Below are 22,924 nucleotides of genomic sequence, written 5' to 3'. Positions count from 1 at the left end.
ACCTGGTCCCTCAGGATAAATGTTTAAACCCACTTACCTCTCCCACTGAAACCTCTGCACATTTTCTAGATCATGATACGCTCAACTGTTCCACCTACCTGAGTTGTGGGCTGAACACTGATGTTATGATGTGTGATAAAGTACTTTAAAAAATTACATAGCAAACATGCTGCTATGTTTCTAGAAGTGAAAAAAGTAAAAATCTGTATAATTTTCTGATGATCTCAGAAGTTTCTCCTTTATGTGAACGTTGGAGGATATAAGCTATTATCACAACAGAAAACAAATTTTTCCAGTTTTCATAGCTTATACAAAGTAGTATTAAAATGCTGAGACACACTTTTGGACAAAAACAGAACAGGCTGGTTTATCAGTGTTTCTTTGAAAACACTTTCACTCCTCTGTGCAAATAAAATCTCTCTCCATGATGCTAGCAGAGATACTCAGTAAAAACTACTGCTGGGTTTTTGTTTAATTTCTTGTGCATTCTGCTGTATACTGACAAATCAATAACCTCCAAATCTAAATTCACATTTAAACCATCAAACTCGGCACATACTTACACTCTATCTAGGATCCATTTGCCAAAAACAAAAACAAGAAACCCTAACAAAACAACAAACAACAATGCTTACGTCTAACTATATCCATACCCTATAAAAAGAGGTGCCTGAAGCAGCTTGTAGCTACCAACATTTAAAATATCTTTCACCTTGAAGTAACAGAAGCCACCATAAATTTTTTCCTATGTAAGAGACAGTACTTAGACTATAGAAAAGTAGAAGGGTACTAAAGTATATGGTACTTTCACAAAACAAAATGGTTAATAAATGTTATGTATGATTGAGAATCAAAAGATTAATGTGGGCTTCCCTGGTGGCGCAGTGGTTGAGAGTCCGCCTGCCAATGCAGGGGACACGGGTTCGTGCCCCAGTCTGGGAAGATCCCACATGCTGCGGAGTGGCTGGGCCCGTCAGCCATGGCCGCTGAGCCTGCACGTCCGGAGCCTGTGCTCCGCGGCGGGAGAGGCCATGACAGTCAGAGGCCCACATACCGCAAAAAAAAAAAAAAGATTAATGTAAGTTTATCACATCTCACTTGGACTTACATTAATCAGGATAATTTTTTTCAAAAATGTGTAACATCAATCATTAGTTAAGCTGGAAACTCTACACTGGAACTATAATCATTCACTCCCATTAAGCAGAGTTAAAACGGGATACAAATCACTAAAGTCAGGTAAGAACTAGGTAACTGTTCAAATTTTTATTTTGATGCACAGTATGAGAAATGAACTCTTAAATCAACTGAATCTTATGGAAAATGAAATAGCAAATAAATTAGACCCATGTTAAAATAGAAGGTCAGTTAAATGTCCAAATCTTAAGGATATAACAGGCACAGGTAAACTTCAATTCTATAGTCTTCTTTCAGGAGGTCAAGGTCTTTCAAACACAACTTTACTATGAACTGCTCCAGAGCTCAAGAGCATATGGGAATGCTTAACAGGGGAGGTGATCAGGGACACGTTTCCTGCAAGAATCATAAAACGTACAGTTAAGAAAACAAAGGCAACGGTGACAATGAAAAGCATGATTGTAACCAAAGGTCTATATTAAATACAAACACAGCTATAATCCTACTTTTACTAAAACCAATTTTAAATGTATAAACAGAATGTTTCTACCTCACAATTAACATCCCTTAATTATTGTATTAGTAAGAGGACAGGAAAAATCTGTGGAATGTGAAGGCCTGTAGGTATTCAGCAGTTCTCAGCTTCTTATCCAAACAACCTACTTACCAAATATGTATTCTCCAGAAAATGGTTAATTCATGTTTTTAACCAATATGTTAGTTAATTTTACTAAATTAGTCAAAGATGGTTCTCTCAATCAGAAGTTGTAAAATGACAAGGTTTTGGGGTTTCTACATTAAAACCTCTGGATCACTATTCTAAATGAACAAAAACAAATGCCAATAGATAAGGTGGTGATGGGGTTAGGTAATTCACTAAAGTATGCCAACAGTACCTCTCACATCTGTGATGTTAAAACTTTTATTTTCTGGTGACCATACATAGTGAATCAGGAAGGGGACGTGGTAGGGATACTAGCGAAATTTTTTACTTAATGACTGTGGAAACACTGCTTCCAGAGGCAAGCACAACACTCGAGAAGAAGAAAAGGCATAAAAACAGATCCAGAGAGTACAGCATACTGGGATCATACAGTATAAACCTTCCAACCTCGGTAGCTTATAGGAGTATGACCCAAGAATGTCAATATAGAAGAAGTTATCAAGCAGCTGTCACAAAGCACTGATCTGAAAAATTAATTCCCTGGAGGTTAATAATGAGTTTGAAAAGAAGTGCATAGCCCAGTACATTTGGGGAGGCTGAGTTAAACAAAATTACTCATGTCTCTTTACTGCAAATTACGCAAATTTCTAATATAATTAAAAGAGACACTTAAACTTTGAAAACAGTGATATCAGATCAAACGAGGTACTATAGTTTATATTTCAAATGTGGTTGAAGGTACTAAGGTATAACAAAGATTTCTGAGGGCGGGTGCAGCTATGTGACCTTGCTCCCAAGTCAGAAAATTTTACTTATAGAACTCAGTTTCCTTTTGCTATCATTCTGCTAGAAGACATCAGACACTGTAACTGTATTTAACCACCTTTGGCGGCACTGCTTCCAGGAAAACTGTGTCAATTTTTCCTTCTCTCACTATTTTTCCATTTCAAAGTATGAGTGCTCCTTATTACCCTATCCTCCCAATACCAGGAGCAGAGAATCTAGATTTTTCAGCCCAGTCCTTTCCACTCACGATAGTAGATTTGAATAGCGTTTCAGCCTTTCTCTCCACATCCAAATCATTATTTTCTACTCTTTCCTTCCTTTAATAGTAAGAAGATAGTTGCCATTCATAGAAGAGAGCCAGTGAAAGGAGTGCTGCAGGATTCTGCACAAAGAACTTAGTCCACTTAGGGCATACTTTCCTAATAACATTCCTACTTCCCTCCTGTCCTCCTCTGTTCTCCAGATCCAGCAGCTGCTGGTGGACTGCACGCCTCTTCTGCATCGATCATTCCTATCTATGAAACTGCTCCCACTTACACACACTGAATTGTCACAGTAATGACCCATACCTCCTCTAGCTACTATCCCACTTCTCGACTCCCATTCACAATACACTCCCCGAAGAAGCAGTCTACGTACATTTCCTCCAACTCCTCTTTTCCCAGCCTCTATCGAATTTACTTCAGACTTCTGCCCCCTCTATTCCACTAAAACTGCTCGTTAAGACTACCACCGACCTCTGTTGCTAAATCGAATTTTTAGGATCAATTTTCAGTCCTTATCTTACTCGACCTATTTGCATCATCTTGGCAGTTGACCACTCCTCCTCCCTAAATACTTCCTTAATTTGGCTTCTGGGACACACATTCCCTTGGTTTTCCTCCTATCTCAGTAGCACCCCGCTCCCTTAGCATTTTGTATTAAGGGAAATTTCAAAAGTATGTATAAAAGTAGAGGTTGTATAATGAATCCTCATGTATCCATCATCCAGTTTAATAATTACCTATACTTCACAATCCTTCTTAGTGACCCTTGATGGTTGCTCTGAATCTTCCCAAACCTATTACTGGAATTCTCAAGCACTCAGTCCTAAAAAAAACCCTTTCCCTTCTTTAGCTACGTTCACTCTCTTGGGGACTCAATCAGTCTCATGGCCTTATATAACACGTACAGGCTGACAACTCCTAAATTTATAACTACAGCTCAAACTTCTCCCCTGAACTACAGACTCAACTATCCAACTAACCGCTTTCTCAACAGACATCTCAAATGTCCAAAAACGGAAAACCCCCATCTTCCCTCCCAAAGCCTTCCTCCACCTAAGAGAAACTCTTATTTTTCTCAACAAAAACCTTGAATTACGGGCCCCAGTACTCTTTTTTCTTTTTTTTTGTTTGTAACTGTTGTTTTGTTTGCTGGGAATTTCCATGTTTTATTCCTGAACTAAAAATGTTTAATACTGTCATGTTAAAACACAATTCAGGGCTTCCCTGGTGGCGCAGTGGTTGAGAGTCCACCTGCCGATGCAGGGGACACAGGTTCGTGCCCCGGTCCGGGAAGATCCCACATGCCGTGGAGTGGCTGGGCCCGTGAGCCATGGCCGCTGAGCCTACGCGTCCGGAGCCTGTGCTCCGCAACGGGAGAGGCCACGACAGTGAGAGGCCCGCGTACCGCAAAAAAAAAAACCACAATTCAGATTTTTCTGATGAAATTTATTTAGAATTGTTCTTTTTTTCTTTCTACCCTTGAAGAAATGGAAGTGTGTTTAACGTATTGGAGAAATGTGGCAATTATTAAGGCGCTCTGAATAAAAACCTTATAAGACACTCCCCCCGCCCCAAACACCCTTGAATTATCCAATCCCTTTCATCACAGACCTTATATCCAACCCATCATCAAATTCTGCCGGCTCTACCTTCAAAAATACATCTATTATCAATCCCTTCTCACCACCTTCACCTCTATCTACTGGTCCAAGCCACCATCCCCTTCCCTCTCCCTGAACTTCCACTAACAGGTAAAATAAATGGTTTTCGTAACTACTAATTAGCAATTAGTAGTTAATTTAATTAATTAAAATTATTAACTGAATCTTCAAATGTTAAGATTTCTCTGGCCAATCATTTTTGTGTGAATGAGTTTTTAAAAGAATTTTCATCTCAGAAAAGCTGCTGGAGGGACTTCCCTGGCGGTCCAGCGGTTAAGACTCCACGCTTCCACTGCAGAGGGCAAAGCCTCAAGGAACTAAGATCCCGCATGCCACACGGCACGGCCAAAAGAAAAAAGAAAAAAAAAATGCTGCTGGAATAGGAACATGTAGGGAACTCTGCATATTATGTGCTTAAGAATGTATATAAGAAAAAGTGTACCCAAGACAGAAAATGACTGAACCCAACTCATCCTGGTAAACAGACATCAGTTCTTACTACTACACGCCCACCCCCAAGTTCTCTGGTTTTTGACCTTCCCAAGCCTGGCTCTTTATGTGCCCTTTCAATCTTGAGGGCTACCCTGTGTTACCCACACCCTTCTCCCCACCTAAGCTTTTCTGGCTTAAATCTAAGAGTTGTGTGATTACATATTTTAAATACCTTGCAAAATACTGTTATCTAAACAAAATGGCTCCACTTCCCATCAACTACAATTATCAAAAATATACCTATTTTTTGTTTCCATGTTAATTTTTCCTACGAAATGTTCTTTAAAGTGTTACGATACCTTGGTGCTGCCTTGATGATGTTGTCCACACGTAGAATCACCTCTGCTGCTTCAGCTGCACTTAAAAGAACTTGTCGCTTCACTTGGAAACTTTCTGTTATACCCAGCATTGCCATATCTCCAATGGTACCTTCCTTCATATCTGGAAAGTATTTACTAAATAAACAACTAATCTTAACATATCTAATGATGTTACAAAACATATCTAATGATGTCACAAAATTAATCCTGACTTATAAAAAATAAGATTACAACTAACTACTCAATTTAGTTAGAGCATTCGCATCAGACTATCACTCAAGGAAAGCCTTTTAGAAAACTGGAAGGTCAACTACTGATCATCTGTATCAATGGAGAGTAACTATGTCAAATAATGAAAAATTTATACACAACACTGTATCACCCATCTTTCTCTATCTACAAATAAAACTGCAGAAAATTTGCTCATCACTGAACACACCATGGATCCTTAAGAACTGGAAGAGAATTTAGAAGTCATCTACTTTTCTTATTAGAATGCCCCTTCATTTTCTGACAGATTATTCCTTAACCTCTCTCTTGTCCAGTGGCAAGACTATCTACCCTCTAAAATTGTTCCTTTTATATGTCCTAGACATTTTGCTGGGAAATTTTCCAATCTGAATTAAGTCCTCTTTTTGGCCATTTTTATGTTATGTAACAGAGATCTACTCTCAAGAATGTCTCAGAATAGGGCTTCCCTGGTGGCACAGTGCTTGAGAGTCCACCTGCTGATGCCGGGGACACGGGTTCTTGCCCTGGTCCAGGAGGATCCCACATGCCGTGGAGCGGCTGGGCCTGTGAGCCATGGCCGCTGAGCCTGCACGTCTGGAGCCTGTGCTCCGCAACGGGAGAGGCCACAGCAGTGAGAGGCCCGCGTACCGCAATAAAAAAAAAAGAATGTCTCAGAATAAGTTTACTGTGAGATTAGGAGTTAATACTGATTATAAGAGATACAGTAACGTTTACACTCATTTGAGAACGTAAGTACTGTTTTTATATACTTAAATCCTACGGTCATTACATAACAAGTTAAAAATCTTCTAACTAATGTTACACCCCCCCCTTAGAGAATAATAAAATTTTGACAGTGTAGAGATTATGAAGTTAAACATTTTTCTAGAATGTATAACGGCTATAAAGGCAAAGGTCACAGGAATCTTTTATATGGTTATGAGAATTCATCATTTTTAAAAAATAAAAAAAAAAGAACCTGGTCAAGAGTTACTCTGAACAACTACCACAGGAGCTTCCCTGGTGGCGCAGTGGTGAAGAATCCACCTGCCAACGCAGCGGACATGGGTTCGAGCCCTGCTCCAGGAAGATCCCACATGTCACAGAGCAACTAAGCCTGTGTGCCATAACTACTGAGCCCATGTGCCTAAGCCTGTGCTCTGCAACAAGAGAAGCCTGTGCACATCAACAAAAGGTAGCCCTCACTTTCTGCAACTACAGTAAGCCCACGCACAGCAACACAGACCCAAAGCAGCCAAAAAAAAAAAAAAAAAAAACGACCACATGGTCCCAATTAATTTCTTACCCAGTCCAGCAGTTGTATTGCCTTCACTATGGGCTGCTCGAAGCTGTGCCACCAGATCTGCACTGTCATAGCCTGCATTGTCAGCTATGATAGTTGGCAACTATGAAGTGAAGAAGACATGGTAACTATTCTACTAAAAGAAAATTAATTTACTAACTATAAGAAAAGCTTTCTAAAATTATACATTTAGAGACAACGTAAAACCTGCTTCCTTTTAATTACTGCTCATAAAGAGGATAAACTCCAAAATCAAATTTAAGCAGTGTGAACCAATTCTTAAAGCCAAGAAAGTTAAGTATTTTCTGCCCAAGAGAGAAGAATGGATTCATTTAAAAACCATCAATGCCTACAAAATTTAAATTCAAGGCTCTCTTTTTCATTAACTTACCATTCTCAGTGCTTTAGCATAAGACTCCATTGCAACGGCTTCTTTGCCTGGTGTTCTACTTGCAAGCTGTGTCACAGCATGAGCCATCAGCATCTCAGAACAGCCTACAGATTAAAAATCCAAGAACATATCATTATGCTTAGCTGTCTCCCAGACACTAAATTAGACTTCCCTTAAGATATATTAAGCATTAACTATTAAGTGCGAAAACAATATGAAGTTCCTATAAGAAACACTAAAGCCAAAGCCACTACTACACTTCAAGAAATAAAATATGTTCAATATTTTTCAAATGCTTACCTCCTCCATAAACTGTTCTAGAATCTTTCACAGTTTGGGCAAGAACACAAAGAGCATCATGCAGAGATCTTTCTGCTTCATCTAAAATTTGTTGAGTGGCACCACGCAGAACAATGGTGCAAGCCTCACCTAAAGTTAAAAAAAATAATAATATTCTTATGTCATAGTGAACACTTAGTTATAACACATAAAAGTTTGCCTTCTATTACTTATATAGGTTATACTCGGTTTTGAAAGCTGACATGTCTTCCATTGCTACCTTCTCTTTGCTAACAATCCACATTCCTAACAGTTCTAAGCTATCTAAAACAACTATATTGAATATGTACTGTTCACAAAGTTAACATGAGGCTGCCCTCAAGAGATTGAAATTAGAATTTCTCAGGAACTAAGACATACATTCTAGTAACTATAGTAACGAGTAATTGTTTCTTTCACTTCAAAAGAGCCTACTAAAGATTTAGGAACCTAAACCAGGATCTACATAATCCCTCACCAAGGGCTACCCCAGAAAAGTGAATCAGTTTGTCTTCTCCAATCATGACTTCCTCAATAAGTTTGCAACTTCCAAGCTTCACTAGTTCTGGGTGGTCAAAGGTAGATGCAATTTCACCACCTATGAACAAAAATATACATTAATTAAATGCATAACAGGTTTAAAATTTGTTTTCTAACAAGCAGTAATGAACAGAAAACACAATATTTAAGTTGACTGCTTACTATACACCAAGCACTCTGAAGCAATTCATACAAACTAATTATTTAATCTTCACAACAACCCTAATAAGACAGGCTTCATTTATCATCACCCCATTTAGAAGTGGTAAAACTGAGGCAAAGAAATGTTTAGTTTCTTATCCAAGGTTACATAGTTTGAACAAATATGAAGCTGAAATTCAAATACAAGCAATCTGGCTTCAGACCTATATGGACAGACACACTGTGTAATAATACCACCTCAATTGAGATTCTGACATTTACTTTTAAGCCTGAATTTAAATTCAGATTCTCTTCTGAATTCAATATAGGAGACCAGTACTCTTATGATCCAATATCCCGAAACAAAACATGAAAATATTTAACTAATCTTATTATATCAACAGATGTACTGACGCTAAGAACTGCTTAAAATAGTGAGCACTTGGGCCTAGAAAAAAGGGGAAATGTATACTGAGGATTTCCCAGAGCAAACTTAAGGAGAAGTCAAAAAACTAAATTCGGGCTTCCCTGGTGGCGCAGTGGTTGAGAGTCTGCCTGCCGATGCAGGGGACATGGGTTCGTGCCCTGGTCCGGGAAGATCCCACATGCCGTGGAGCGGCTAGGCCCCTGAGCCATGGCCGCTGGGCCTGCGCGTCCAGAGCCTGTGCTCCGCAAAGGGAGAGGCCACAACAGTGAGAGGCCCGCGTACCGCAAAAAAAAAAAAAAAAAAAAAACAAAACACTAAATTCATTTTATTCCTTAGGTATTATTTTTATTCCTATTTTCCCTCCATCTTCCATGCTATAAACACTTCCTTTCCTGGTTCTTAATTAAGCAAAAGTTAGGTTTCAATTTTAAAATCCTTTTCTCAGACTTCCCTGGCAGTCCAGTGGTTAAGACTCTGCAATTCCACTGCAGGGGGTATGGGTTCAATCCCTGATTGGGTAACTTATGCCACGCGGCTTGGCCAAAAAATATATAAATAAAATTAAATCCTTTTCTCTAGTTCATTACTCTCTCTTTTAATAGATTCCCTCAATCATCAACCAACCCCTTTCCCTACACCTTACTGATAAATCTGCTGAATAACTGATGCTTTATTTCTATTTTACAATTAATTTATAAAAGGGACTCTGGTCTTCCCAACTCCACTAATTTATATTCATAATCTGTATAGCTGAAGCTCTTCTTACTTGTGGTTGGCAAATTCCTGAGACTGCTTTGTATCTAGATGTGAGACACAATAGATGTTCGGGACATCATATCCCCCAAATGAGACCAATTTGGCTTATGAGAATTTTCACTTATCCTATACTCATTCATGTGCATCTGCTTACAAAATATTTCTAGACATTTGCAAGAAGCAATTTCACACATCTTGACAACAGATGTTACGAAGGATGGGAGCCACCATGGAGTCTACTTCACAGCCATACAGTTTGGTGTGCTTGGTGCAGTTAATTTTCTCCTGAGTGTATGTGGCAATTTCATGTTATCAAGTCCTTATGTTATCAACTTATCCCATGAATGTGCTGTATCATTCACAGTTCTTATGTCATGTCTTTAATTCTGTTGCATTAAGGGAAGAATTAAGTAAACATGAGCATCATAAGTTTTATTACCTTAAACATCAAGTATGTAATAACTTTTAAATCAGGTAAACCCATTTCCAAATAATTAATGAAAGTAGAATGTCTCTTTTTAGGTCAGAACACTATACTTCTCAAATTATTAAAAATGGCTTAAGAAGTTATTTTGAAATGAGACCAATCCTACCATCTACTTAGTATAATTTAATTTCTTCTAATACACAGAGCAGTTCTGAACTGAATCTGATGTTCCTAGTGGCTTTACGTCTAAAACCCCACTCTCCTTAATTCTCACTGCCAGATAGCAAGCCAACTTTCCAGCCTATTCATTCATTTTCAAGCGCCTGAAAGTTAGAGGATAAAGACTGTTATACTTAGTTTTCAAGGGCTGTTTATAGAGGTTACTTTAAAAACCATTACTAGAACAAATTTAAGTGAACAGCTGCACTCTATGTCTCTTTGATGTACACATACCTGTAGACACACTTCCTAGTCTATACTGGGATTATAAAACTCATATACCTCTACTGAAGGATACTGGAGTAAACTACTTTTCATCATACGTTGCTGGAATGTTTCACACTTATTCAACGTTTATTACTTTCATAAATTTTTAAAAATTAACAGAAGTAATGCTTAAGTATTTGACCCACTGTCTGGCATATAGTTAAATGTTCAATAAAGGTTACTATTCCAACTGCACTATCACACAGGGCACAAAGCATTCAACTACTCACTTAGCACTAAAATTAAATGAATAAACTAGGTAAGACTTAAGACTCCTTTTTTTGGGACTTCCTTGGTGGTTCAGTGGTTAAGAATCCGCCTTTCAACACAGGGGACGTGGGCTCATTCCGTGGTCGGGGAACTAAGATCCCACATGCTGCGGATCAACTAAACTGCACTCCATTAATGAAGAGAAGCCCGCGTGCCGCAACAAAGATCCAGCATACCGCAACTAAGACCCGACACAGCCAAAAGAAACAAAAAACAAAAAAAAAGACTCCTTTTTTTAAGCTTCAGTTTATTTAGACTATGTTTAGAACAGTGGTCCTGTGGGTTTGTGAGAAAAGACAGTATCTTTAAAACAACACAGGGGCTACCCTGGTGGCACAGTGGTTGAGAGTCCGCCTGCCATTGCAGGGGACGCGGGTTCGTGCCCCGGTCCGGGAAGATTCCACATGTCGCAGAGTGGCTGGGCCCGTGAGCCACGGCCGCTGGGCCCGAGCGTCTGGAGACTGTGCTCCGCAACGGGAGAGGCCACAACAGTCAGAGGCCCGCGGACCGCAAAAAAAAAAAAAGAAAAAAAAAAAACGGCAAAAATAAACCTACACCTATGGCAAAGCTGGCATTTAACTTGGTATATTAAAAATAATGTAGGGCTTCCCTGGTGGCACAGTGGTTGAGAGTCCGCCTGCCGATGCAGGGGACACGGGTTCGTGCCCCGGTCCGGGAAGATCCCACATGCTGCGGAGCGGCTGGGCCCGTGAGCCGTGGCCGCTGAGCCTGCGCGTCCGGAGCCTGTGCTCTGCAACGGGAGAGGCCACAGCAGTGAGAGGCGCGCGTACCGCAAAAAAATAAATAAATAAATAAAAATAATGTAAAGATATCAAAAAGTATGTCAGATTTCAGAATAACTTTAGATTCTAGGATCCTTGAATCTCTTTGTCCTCTTAGCAATGAGTTAAATACACTAACACTCAGTAAATCCAAGAGTAATTATTATGTTAGAAATTAATGCCTTTTTCCCATACCTGTGACAAGAGCGAGGCGTTCCACACCTGCAAAATCTGCATGCTCAATAGCCATAACACCAGCAGCACCAAAGAGCTGTTCAGGATAATTATAAATTAATTGCCTATAAATAAAATATAAAAAAATATTGTTCAAAGTAGTTACTTCACAAGATAAAATACATTAGACTAAAAGACATGAAAATATTTTTATCTCACCAGTAATCAAAGAAATGCAAATTAGAACAAGATAACATTTCTTATTTATTATTGTATAATACTTTATAAATTATACTAGTGCATCCATGTTAGTACTGAAAATGGGTATTGTTTTATATATTGCCATTGACAGTATAAAATGAACCAATAATTCTGAAAAGCAATTTAGCAGTAGTGCATCAAAACCCTTATCTATGGGCTCCCCTGGTGGCTCAGTGGTTAAGAATCCGCCTGCCAATGCAGGGGACACGGGTTCAAGCCCTGGTCCAGGACGATCCGACATGCCGCAGAACAACTAAGCCCATGTGCCACAACTGGTGAGCCTGTGCTCTAAAGCCCACAAGCCACAACTACTGAAGCCTGCACGCCTAGAGCCTGTGCTCCACAAGAGAAGCCACCACAATGAGAAGCCCGCGCACCGCAACGAAGAGTAGCCCCCACTCGCCGCAACTACATAAAGCCCGCGCGCAGCAACAAGACCCAACACAGCCAAAAATAAATAAATTAAAAAAATAAATTTAGTAAAAAACCAAAAACCAAAACAAAACTCTTATCTGTGTTTATATGCTTTGATTCTACTCCTGAGAATCTACAGCAAGAAAATTCAGAAATTAATTAAATGAAGATATATGTAAGAATTTTTATGTAGATAACATTCCAATGTCTGTGAAGAGAGTATTTGTGTAAATCTCAACTTACCAATTATGAAAAATTTGTAATTTTAAGTAAAATATATATACTGTTAGGTTAAAAAAGCATGTTATAAAAGTTTATACCATATGATCACAACTAAATGAAGAATTGAAACAACATACACACACACCACGAATCAATTTAATAAAAGAATTTCTGGGAGAATTCTGTTCCTTCTTTATACTTTCAAACGTCCCAAAATGAGCAAATGTTACTCATACAACAGGAGTAAAAAGGACATCTGTTTAAAAGTTTGTAACTTAAAAAAAGCCAAAGAAAAAAATTTCATAACTAGTATAAAGCACTGCTAAGCAAAATGTGCCTTATCAGAATCATAGATCTCACAGAAGTTTAGAAACTAGCTTTTTTTCTTTTTTTAATTTATTTATTTAATTTATTTTTGGCTGCGTTGGGTCTTGTTGCTGCACGCAGGCTTTCTCTAGTTGCGGCGAGCAGCAGCTACTCTTCATTGCGGTGCACAGGCTTCTCATTGTGGTGCCTTCTTTTGTTGCGGAGCATGGGCTCTAGGCGCGTGGGCTCAGTAGTTGTGGGTCGTGGGCTCTAGAGCGCAGGCTCAGTAGTTGTGCCACTCGGGCTTAGCTGCTCCGCCGCATGTGGGATCTTCCCAGACCAGGGCTCAAACCCCTGTTCCCTGCATTGGCAGGCGGATTCCCAACCACTGTACCACCAGGGAAGTCCCTAGTAACTAACTTCTAAAAGCCCACATACATTTGGCTTAAAACAATTATTTTCCATCAAATGGTAACTCTCTCTCAAAGTTAACTACTGCCTTTTCACTGACATGCCCTGTTTCTCTTGGTATTTTTCTCCATTCAAAATAATCCATAAAAAAATAATAATCCATAAAAACCTTAGATACTGAATATTAAGAATACATGGGGAAGGTTTACACATATTTTCTTCACACAAATTAAAGATAAGCCCTAAAACCCTTAATACCTTTCACCTCTTCATCCTTGTTTTATTCTTATGCTACCATTAGCTTTTTCCTACTTCAAACCCCCATCATTTAATGTGGAATTAAATCTCTCTTCCAAATACAGGTATGCTACAGCCCAAACTAATAATGTAACTGCCAAAACAGAAAACTGTTATTGTTGACACAAAAAGGTTTAATAAAGTATATTAACATACATTTTCACTAAAATCATTGTAAGGCAAATACCTTGCTGTACAATTTTATTTACATTTGGAAAAAAACACTTCCTAAATAACTAAATTCAATATAAAAGAATTTTCCTAAATCTTTGCAGAAAACAATCCTTTCTTGGATTATTATAAATATTGTCAGCACAAGCATACACAGACCTGTTAATAAAGCAATTTATCCCATGCTTAAGAATACGTTCAACTTTCTCCTTCATTTTTTCCTTTTCTGCATGTTCTATTTCGGCCACTTTTGCTGTAGAATCAACTCTTACCCGGGAACCAAATATCTAAGACAAAGGAAATCATAAAAAATAGCATCACTTTCCTTACTCGCAAGTTTCATAGCATATTTAAACTTTTTAATGTAAATACACCAAAAACTATGTGTGCATGTGTGTATGCATGTGTACAATATAAACATATATTTATATATATAAAATCAGAAACTAAGAAACTATATAAGAATAAATATACATTCAAATGTATATAAACCCTATAAGGGTTTTTATTAGTGCAACTGATTACCAGCCCAAGTTTACAGCAGCTAGCAATTAGAATTCCAAGAAATGTAGTTTAACGTACCTTAATTTTGTCTGTATCCATACCAGTATTTGCAATAAGAATTTTAGCATTTTCAATTCGCTTTGGTTGATTTACTCCAATTTTTTTATCCAACAGAAAGCCTACAATATAAGGATAGTATTGTATTAAATATTTCAAGGCTGTGTTAATAAATCTTTTAAGGTAATCTGCTTTATCAAATTAGTCTTTTAGAAATGCTATACAGCCCTTACATATAAATTCAATCAAGAATATTTTCAGAATTGTTACTCCTGTGAAACAGAGACAAACAACATGCATTTTTGCAACAAAACCCCGACTCCAAATCACGAACTGGTAGAGCAGAAACTGTAAAGCACAATTTACCCCATTTTTTCCTTCTCTGTAGAATAGAATGCCTACACTTTCTACCATTTGTTTTGTGAATACACTGTGAGACGCTTTGAAAAATCCACACTCTAAGAACAAAACATACTATTATTAAGGAAATTGCAGCTGCTAACTCATTTATCACTCTTCAAGAACACCAGAAACTATATTCTCAACACCTGCCAACTAATTGGTATGACCTACCCAAACCCTTCCTAGAGAATACATGTAATCCTGGAAAAAGTGCCATTTGACAATAGCTGACTTCTAGTAAAAAAAAACAAACAAACAAACTACTCGGAGCTTCCCTGGTGGCGCAGTGGTTGAGAGTCCGCCTGCCGATGCAGGGAACACGGGTTCGTGCCCCGGTCCGGGAAGATCCCACATGCCGTGGAGCGGCTGGGCCCGTGAGCCATGGCCACTGAGCCTGGAAGTCCGGAGCCTGTGCTCCGCAACGGGAGAGGCCACAACAGTGAGAGGCCCGTGTGCCGCAAAAACAAAACAAAACAAAACAGAACAAAAAAACAAAAACAAAACCAACTACTTCTCTTTATTAGAGACTAACTTACTTCATGGTATAAAGTAAAACCTAGAGATTATCAAAAGAAATGCTGGGATAGTTTGAGAAGATCAAGCACACTGTCAATATAACAAATGAATTAAGATGACAAAAATGGTTGCAATATGATTTGTGTCCTTAAAGATAAGTTTTCTGGCTTTGCAAAGTGTCACTAGTCCGGACTAACTAAAAGTGGATTCACTCAGTACTTAGCTTTCAACAACTGGTCAAGGCTTCCTTTCCCGTATTCAATATGTACATACCTTCATCTAAATAGGAATCTACCATACTTCCTCCTAGCTTCTTGATGACATGAATTGCCTCCAGATTACCAGAGCCTTTCAGTCTGAGAACGGCTTCCACAGCTAACTTAGTAAAGTGGTCTTTGTGATGAGTAAGAAGTTTTGAGGATAATGTTGTTCCTGCAATGTTCATTAAATCTTGACGGAATTTAACTTCGTCAGAACTAAAAAAGCAAAACAAAACAAAAAACAAACAAAAAAACTCAGGCCGGTTCTTAAAATGCTTCTCTGAAGTTATCAACCCTGTTTTACTTTTCAAAATCTATCCAGATACTTTTTTGTCAATAGACTTTCACCTCAACCAGTCAGGGCTCTAAGTCCCATGAAAAAAATTAAACCTTATCAGTAATCAAGAAATACAAATTAAAGGATACTATTTTCCCCACCAAGCTGGCAAACTACCAAAAGAGAAACACAAGCAAACAAAAATTTCAAGAACATGGGAAACGAGGCATTGTTATACAGCTAGTGGGACTGTAAATTAATGAATTTTTTCTAGAGCACTACTTGTAAGGTAAATAAAATTGCCTTTAAATACATACATATCTTTGGACACAGCAATTATACTTACTTTTTAAAATAACAAGTCTGTCACAACACTATAAAGCTAAAAACTGTCGAAACACAAATCTCCAATTATAGATAGATGAATTACAGCAGTCACAAAATCAAATGCATACCTCTACTAAAACTAATATTACAGAGAACAATGACACCTCGAAACTTTTCTAGTTATTCAACTAGGTTAAAGAGGCTAAAAAACCCTCTATACAATGATACTATTTATTGTGATTATACGTGCAAAAAAACCCCTGGAAACCCAAACTTTAACTTTAGTTACTACCTCTGGGGGGTAAGGTGGGGTTTTTCTGGGTTTTATTGAGGCAGGATGAGCCAATAGAATCATGTTTGTGTATGCTTTTCACTGCTCTCTAGACTTCCTGCATTGACTGTATTTCGAAAAGAACATTTAAACATTAAATGTTTGAAACAGTAGTGTTTTGGTATACCGACCCATGATCGACTGCAGAATTCAACAGAGCCTGTCTTGCCGCCTTTGTGGCTTCTCTCCAACCCGCAATAATGGTCTGTGGATGAATCTTTTTCGCAATTAAAGATTCTGCTTCCTATTAATAAACAGTGGAAGACAAGCATGAATACTAAATCTGTAGTAAGAAGTTGATTACTTCTGATACTCAAAACCACAGTAGCAAAAAACCCCCAATAAGACGAAGTTGAAGTTGCTCAGATATTCTTACCCTTAGTAATTCTGCTGCTAAAACAGTAACAGAGGTAGTGCCATCACCAACTTCATCGTCTTGAACCCTTGACATATCTTGGGGGGAAAAAAAGCTAGTTATTAACTCACTTACATTTGATTCTGCTTTTTAAATTACTTCTTGGTAGCTTACCTAATTCTCCAAATACATCCACTACCAATCTAAACCTCACTTATCTAGGTTTCCTCACCTGACAAATTCTTTGAACTTTTCAGCCCAAAATACAGTAGTTTTACCATCAGTAAGTACATGGCACTCCAGAAGACTGTATTTAAAAAAAAATTTTACTGAAGTATAACTGACTTACAATGCTGTGCTAATTTTTGCTGTACAGCAAAGTGGTTCAGTTGTACACATACATATATTCTTTTTCATATTCTTTTCCATTATGGTTTAACACAGAATACTGAATATAATTCTCTATGCTACACAGTAGGACCTTGTTGTTTATCCATTCTATATATAACAGTTTGCATCTGCTAATCCCAAACTCCCAATCCATCCCTCCCCCTCCACCCTTGGCAACCACAAGTCTGTTCTGTATGTGAGCCTGTTCCTGTTTCATAGACAGGTTCATTTGTGTCATATTTGATTCCACATATAAGTGATAGTATGTGGTATTTGTCTTTCTCTGACTTACTTCACTTTGTACGATAATCTCTAGGTCCATCCATGTTGCTGAAAATGGCATTATTTCATTCTTTTTTATGGCTGAGAAATATTCCATTGTGTATATATACCCCATCGAGAAGCTTGCATTTTAATAACGATAATAATCAATTAAAAAGTAAATAATCAATGAATAGAAAGGACAGTCAACACAGCCTATTTAAAATTGTTTCCAAATGTTAACAAAATGTCATCCTCAGACTCACCAACTAAAACTTTAGCAGCTGGATTGTCCACACCAATGTTTTTTAAAATAGTTGCACCATCATTGGTTACCATAAGAGAAGCATCTCGTCCACTGCTTAACAGAATTTTGTCCTAAAAGGAACATATTTGGTTCAAGTTAAGATATAAGTACATCTGGAAGAACGCACAGATTCATCAGTACTCTCACATATTGCTAATGTGTAAATACTCTGGATGGTTATTTGGCAGAATACATTTAAATTTTTTCATTGCATACACTCCCCCCAAAAGCAAACCTTGGTGTCCTAACCTTTGTCTACCCCTAAAGACAGCAGAAGAACAGAGAGACATGAACAAGGCTGTTCCGATACTGTAATAGCAAAAGCAATGAACGCAAACTAAGGGTCCCTCACAATACAGTAATAAATACAAACTATAAAAGAAGCAAGATACAGAATACTATTTGACAGTGAGAGGAGGCAGTATATCTATTTATACTGAAAGGAATTAAAAAAGCCAAGTTACAGCAAAAGTACATACAAATAATATCTATCACGTAACAAAACAATGTTATCTATTACAGGGAGAATACATAAAATAATATCTTATAATACATAAAATACCTGTACATCTACATAAAAATAAAGACATTGGTTAGATTTATATCCAAATGGTAACAGTGTTTGTCACTGGGGAGGTGAGTGGCACTGGGGATAGTGATCGAAGGGGACTTTAGCCATATGGGTTCTGTTCTGATTTTCAGTAAGGAGTATATATCCATATCTTAACTTTTACAATTAACAGTTAAGTTTTAAAGACAACAAAGCATCCAAAAGAAGTTTTTATATCTCTAACGGCTCTAAAACAACATTAAAAAATTTAAATTGCCTGTTTTTCTTACCATGCCCTTGGGTCCCAACGTGCTCTTTACCAAGTCTCCAATAGCAATGGCACCAACAAAAGAAGACTGGAATAAACATCAGAGATGATCAAAATCAACTTCACAGTCTTAAAATTTTTAAAAAACCCAAAAAACTACTGTATCTTTATAAGAATGAGATAAAGTCTTACCAGACGAGCTGTCTCTGCTCTCTCTTCATCAGCTCCAGCCTTGAAGATATTAACAGGTGCAAGGGAAAGGGACGCCTAAAAAAGAAAACCAAGACTCAGTTTGAATACCAGTATTCTTTAACACATATACTTAGATGCCTTCCACTAGACTTACAAGTAGATACCTAAGAGAAAATTAATTTACAGCACAGGGTACTTTTTGAAACAAATGAAGCTCTCCATCATCGGAGCAGTCATTTATTTAAAGCGGAAGGAGGAACTTAGGTGACATTGCATTTTGGATCTCTAAGCGCTTCAGGAATAAAAATTCTACCCCAAAGAGATCGACTGTAAGTATGGCGAGACCAAAGATGGCAAAGATGATTTTAAACTAAGGATAAGGCAGGCAGGGGTGGTAGGCCACTCGCGCGACAACGACCGCCAGGAGGACGAGGGGACGCTGCGGCCTCGCTGCCATCTTCGCCCTCGCTGCCATCTTCGCCCTCTGGCCGCTCCAGGCCCCGCCCCGAGAGGGAGGGGGAAGCCCGTCTCGCCGACCCGCCCGGTGCACTAGAAATTTCTTCGCTTGGGGTGAGCTCCGAGCCTCGAGGTTCTGGGGCTGTGGAGAGGCCGAGTCACAACAAGGTGCTGGCCTTCAGGCCCATGCCTCCCCTGTGGGCCCGGCGCAGGCCACACGCCGCGGCCTGCGCCACGTGCGGCGGGCCCGGGGACAGACACAGGGAGCCCGCGGCGCTGGGATACAGATAAGGCAGCAGACGGCGGGGGACGGCCGAGTACGGCCGAGGACGGCAGGCCCTGGGCAAGGGCCTACAGGGCCAGACTCACCATGGTTCCGAGGAGTTCAGCACACACGACAACTCCTCAACAGCTCGCGCCCCAGGCCGAAGGAAAGAGAGGCCGGAAGTAAGAGAGACCGGAAGTGACGCCACACGCTCTGCCGCAGGGGGCGGAGCCCCGGCCGGCGCGCCGCTCGCCCTGGCACCGCCCTTGGGGGAAGGGAGGGCACAGCGTTTGAGGGGAGCACAGCGGTTCGGGAAAGCTGCGCGTCCCGCTGGAGGGGCGGGGCCTCGGCTGGCGCTCCGCTCCTTTTGGAGGCACCCGCTGGGGACCAGGAAGGGAAGGGTTGGAGATTTTGCGTGAGGCCCGGAGGTTTGGAGTAGAACTCACCAAGGTGGGAGGGACGCTGCGCTGTGGGTGTTGCCATAGCAACGGAGTTCTTTCTCGCACGTTTAATTTTTTTCTTATATTTAACCTTTAAAAAAGGTTGCTTTAAAGTACTACATGTACAGAGTTTAAAGTGTTGTATACTAATGTAATAGAGGTGGGGCAGGCACGTGGCTGTTAGAGAGCCACTGGTAGCAGTCCCGCTCAGCCATTGGTTGACGTCGCAGGGGACCCCCCCCCACGCCCACCCCTTTCAAGGTCCGCTAGCTTTGCGATTAAAGTCATTATTTCCTGCCCCAACAACTCGCCCCCAGATTTATTGGCCTGTTGTGCAGCAAGCAGCGCGAGCTTGGGCTCAATAATACTAATAATGGAAAACATAATTCACCAACCACATTAATTCCTCTCCTCAGAAGCAACCACTCTCAACTTTTTGAGCTTTTTAAACATTTACCATTATATTCCTAAATAATATTTTATTGCTATTTTAATTTTAAACATTATTTATTAAGATGGAGGAAGACATATTTCTTTTACTGGATTGTAAAACGCTGTTCTCAATTGGGCTGTCCAGGACAAGGTCTTTGTGAGCTCTGATGGAGACTTTTACTTTGTCCGGCTTGCTCACTTTCAGGAGGTTTTGCATTTCACTCATTCTCCCCTCCCCCCAACACACAGTTGTAGAGATGACTAATATCCTCTTATATAATGTCTTTGTAAAGAGCAAAATCAATCCCAAATATTTCCGTTTGTTAAGAACAGTTTCTACTTTCTCTTAGTTGACCCCTAGGACATTTAAAGCAAAATTTTTGTACTTAAAAAAAATGTTTAGCTTTGCATCTGATACCTTTTTCTCCCTTTGAGTAACTGATCTCTTAGCAAGCTTTTGGATTGTGGCAATTGTTAACATTGGTGGGTGTTTTCAATTTAAAAAAAAAATATTTATTTGGCTGCGCCTGGTCTTAGTTGCAGCATGCGGGATCTTCGTTGCCACATGTGGGATCTTTAGTTGGAGCATGCGAACTCTTAGTTGCGGCATGTGGGATCTAGTTCCCTGACCAGGGATCAAACCTGGGCCCCCTGCATTGGGAGGGCAGAGTCCTAGCCACTGGACCACCAGGGAAGTCCTGATATTTTCAATTTTTAATTGTTCTACCCTTCAGATATATGCTAAGAGGGTTAGTTTACACCAGGGATTGACAAACCATGAGGCGCCAAATCCAACCTGCCAACTGATTTTGTATGGCCGGAGAGTTAAGAGTGATTTTTATATTTTTAAGTGATTGAAAACATAAAAACTTTTGTGATACATTAAAATTATATGAAATTTATATTTTGACATCCATGAAGCTTGGTTGTAACACAAGCAAACTCGTTTTTATACTGGGCAATACAATACAGAGTTATACAATGGAAGAGTTGAGTAGTTGTGACAGACTCTATAGCCCATAAAGCCTAAAATATTTACTATCTGATCCTTTACGGACAAAGTTTGCTGACCCCAGTTTACACTATTTGCAGGGTCCATCATGAAAAGGGGTGTTCAGATTGGACAAATTATTATAAATCTACCAAGAGTTTTGTGTTCTTTGTGGGAAAACTTGCTCTTTTTTCAGGAAATGTACCTCAACCGGCAGATCTCAAATCGCAGTGTAATGAGAAATCACAATAACAAGGCGCTAAGATACCTGCACATTATTGAAAACATACGTTTTTATTGTAGGCAAAATCACATGTGGAAATATGTCCTCTGGCAGGCAAGTCTGAGACTATGGGTGATGGAGAAGCCAGCGCCCCCTCCCTGCTGGTCTTTGGAGTGGCGGTGGGGAGAAGCATAGCCAGGGGCTCTTTGATGGGAACTGGGAGGCAGGCTCTGCCACCTGTGGAGCAGAGGCCAGAGACAGCCAGGAGGAGCCCCCTATGAGGGAGCTCCCAGCAATCTGTCCTTTCTCTATTGCGTGTGTTTTGGACTTTTCCTCCTTTCCTGTGTCATTTGGTGTCACTCTTGTATGCCAGAGGCTAAACAGCTTCAGGAACCAGACTGCGCGGGTTTGGATTTCAACTCTTCCATATATTAGTTTTGTAATTTGGGGTGGGTTCCATAAGCCTGCCTACTGTGATCTATAGCAATGTGAGAAATAACAAAATGATTTGCTTTAAGACACCAAGTTTTTAGGTGGCTTGTTGCACAGCAACAGATAACCTAAACACTCCTTTAACAATGCCTTTGAAAAAGCATTTATCCAGTTTTGCTTCCATTTTAGTCTCCCTGCCTTATTAAAATGCCATGTCCTCTATTTTATCCTCCATATTGATTTCAGTCATCTTTATAAAATGTTATTTCTCCAATGTTTAAACCCTTCAAATTGTCTCACCTCATTTTGAGTAAAACAGAAACTCCTTCGCATTCTATACCTATGTGATGTCTCTCATTTCTCCCTTCTCTATCCCCCCAGACTGCCTTTGCATCCTATGCTCCAGGCATATGGAACCTTGGCCACCACTGAACATCGTGATCTTTCTACACCTCTGTGCCTTTGCACGTGGTATTTCTTCTCCCTAAGATATCCTCTCCCCTCCTGCCCTCATCAAACACCTCAGGGATTACCTCCTGTAAGCCCTTCTCGAAAATCTCCATTCTCAGGCTGAGTTAGATGCCCTTCCTTTGTATGTGCCTTTATCACATCACATATTCAGCATTGGAATAATTTTTTTCAATTCTCCTAAGTATATAGCTACTACTATTCTAGAGGTATCACAGAGATGGTAATTCCTTATACCTAATTTATATCTTAGGGCTTAGTCCTCTGGGGGGAGGAAGGGCACTGCCCTCAGTTAGAAGGGCTGTTCTAAACTACAAATTCTTTTGAGAACAAGAATTACTATCTTTATTACTAGCACAGGACCTAGTTTGTGCTCATTCATTAAATAAGAATATGTGAACAGTTACTGTCTTCAACGGAGCTCAAAGGAAAAATACAGAAATAATCCAAAAAAAGGTTTTAATTTCTGAGAACACACACCTAAGTTTTGCAAGATGTGGTCTCTGTCACATCTTAACCAATTTCTGTGTTCCATGGTGTCTGGTACACAGTAAGCACCCCATCAT

General features: G+C 39.5%; 1 protein-coding gene across 1 annotated transcript; it reads right to left on the bottom strand.

The window, feature by feature from the left end:
- Window positions 1-1,247: 1,247 nt before the first annotated feature.
- CCT2 (chaperonin containing TCP1 subunit 2) lies at window positions 1,248-19,571 on the bottom strand. Its single transcript, XM_082665788.1, has 16 exons — window positions 19,477-19,571; window positions 18,652-18,726; window positions 18,482-18,547; window positions 17,601-17,712; window positions 16,705-16,781; window positions 16,460-16,572; window positions 15,407-15,609; window positions 14,237-14,337; window positions 13,814-13,941; window positions 11,594-11,697; window positions 8,048-8,167; window positions 7,552-7,680; window positions 7,252-7,355; window positions 6,864-6,963; window positions 5,306-5,447; window positions 1,248-1,533 (listed from the first exon to the last, which is right to left on the bottom strand). Exons 1-16 carry the CDS (start codon window positions 19,477-19,479, stop codon window positions 1,503-1,505), a joined length of 1,608 nt encoding a protein of 535 aa, XP_082521914.1. The 5' UTR covers window positions 19,480-19,571; the 3' UTR covers window positions 1,248-1,502.
- Between the last annotated feature and the right edge of the window lie 3,353 nt (window positions 19,572-22,924).

Source organism: Grampus griseus (genome assembly GCF_964374135.1).
Source record: "Grampus griseus genome assembly, chromosome: 11".
Classification (NCBI taxonomy): Eukaryota; Metazoa; Chordata; class Mammalia; order Artiodactyla; family Delphinidae; genus Grampus; species Grampus griseus.
The sequence above is the reverse complement of the archived record's forward strand: the minus strand, read 5'-3'. Positions and strand labels throughout refer to the sequence as shown.

Coding starts and splice junctions, on each gene's coding strand:
- CCT2 (XM_082665788.1), bottom strand. Junction 13,942..14,236: donor TGGATACAGACAAAATTAAG/GTACGTTAAACT, acceptor CCTTTGTCTTAG/ATATTTGGTTCCCGGGTAAG. Junction 7,356..7,551: donor TAGAACAGTTTATGGAGGAG/GTAAGCATTTGA, acceptor TTTAATCTGTAG/GCTGTTCTGAGATGCTGATG.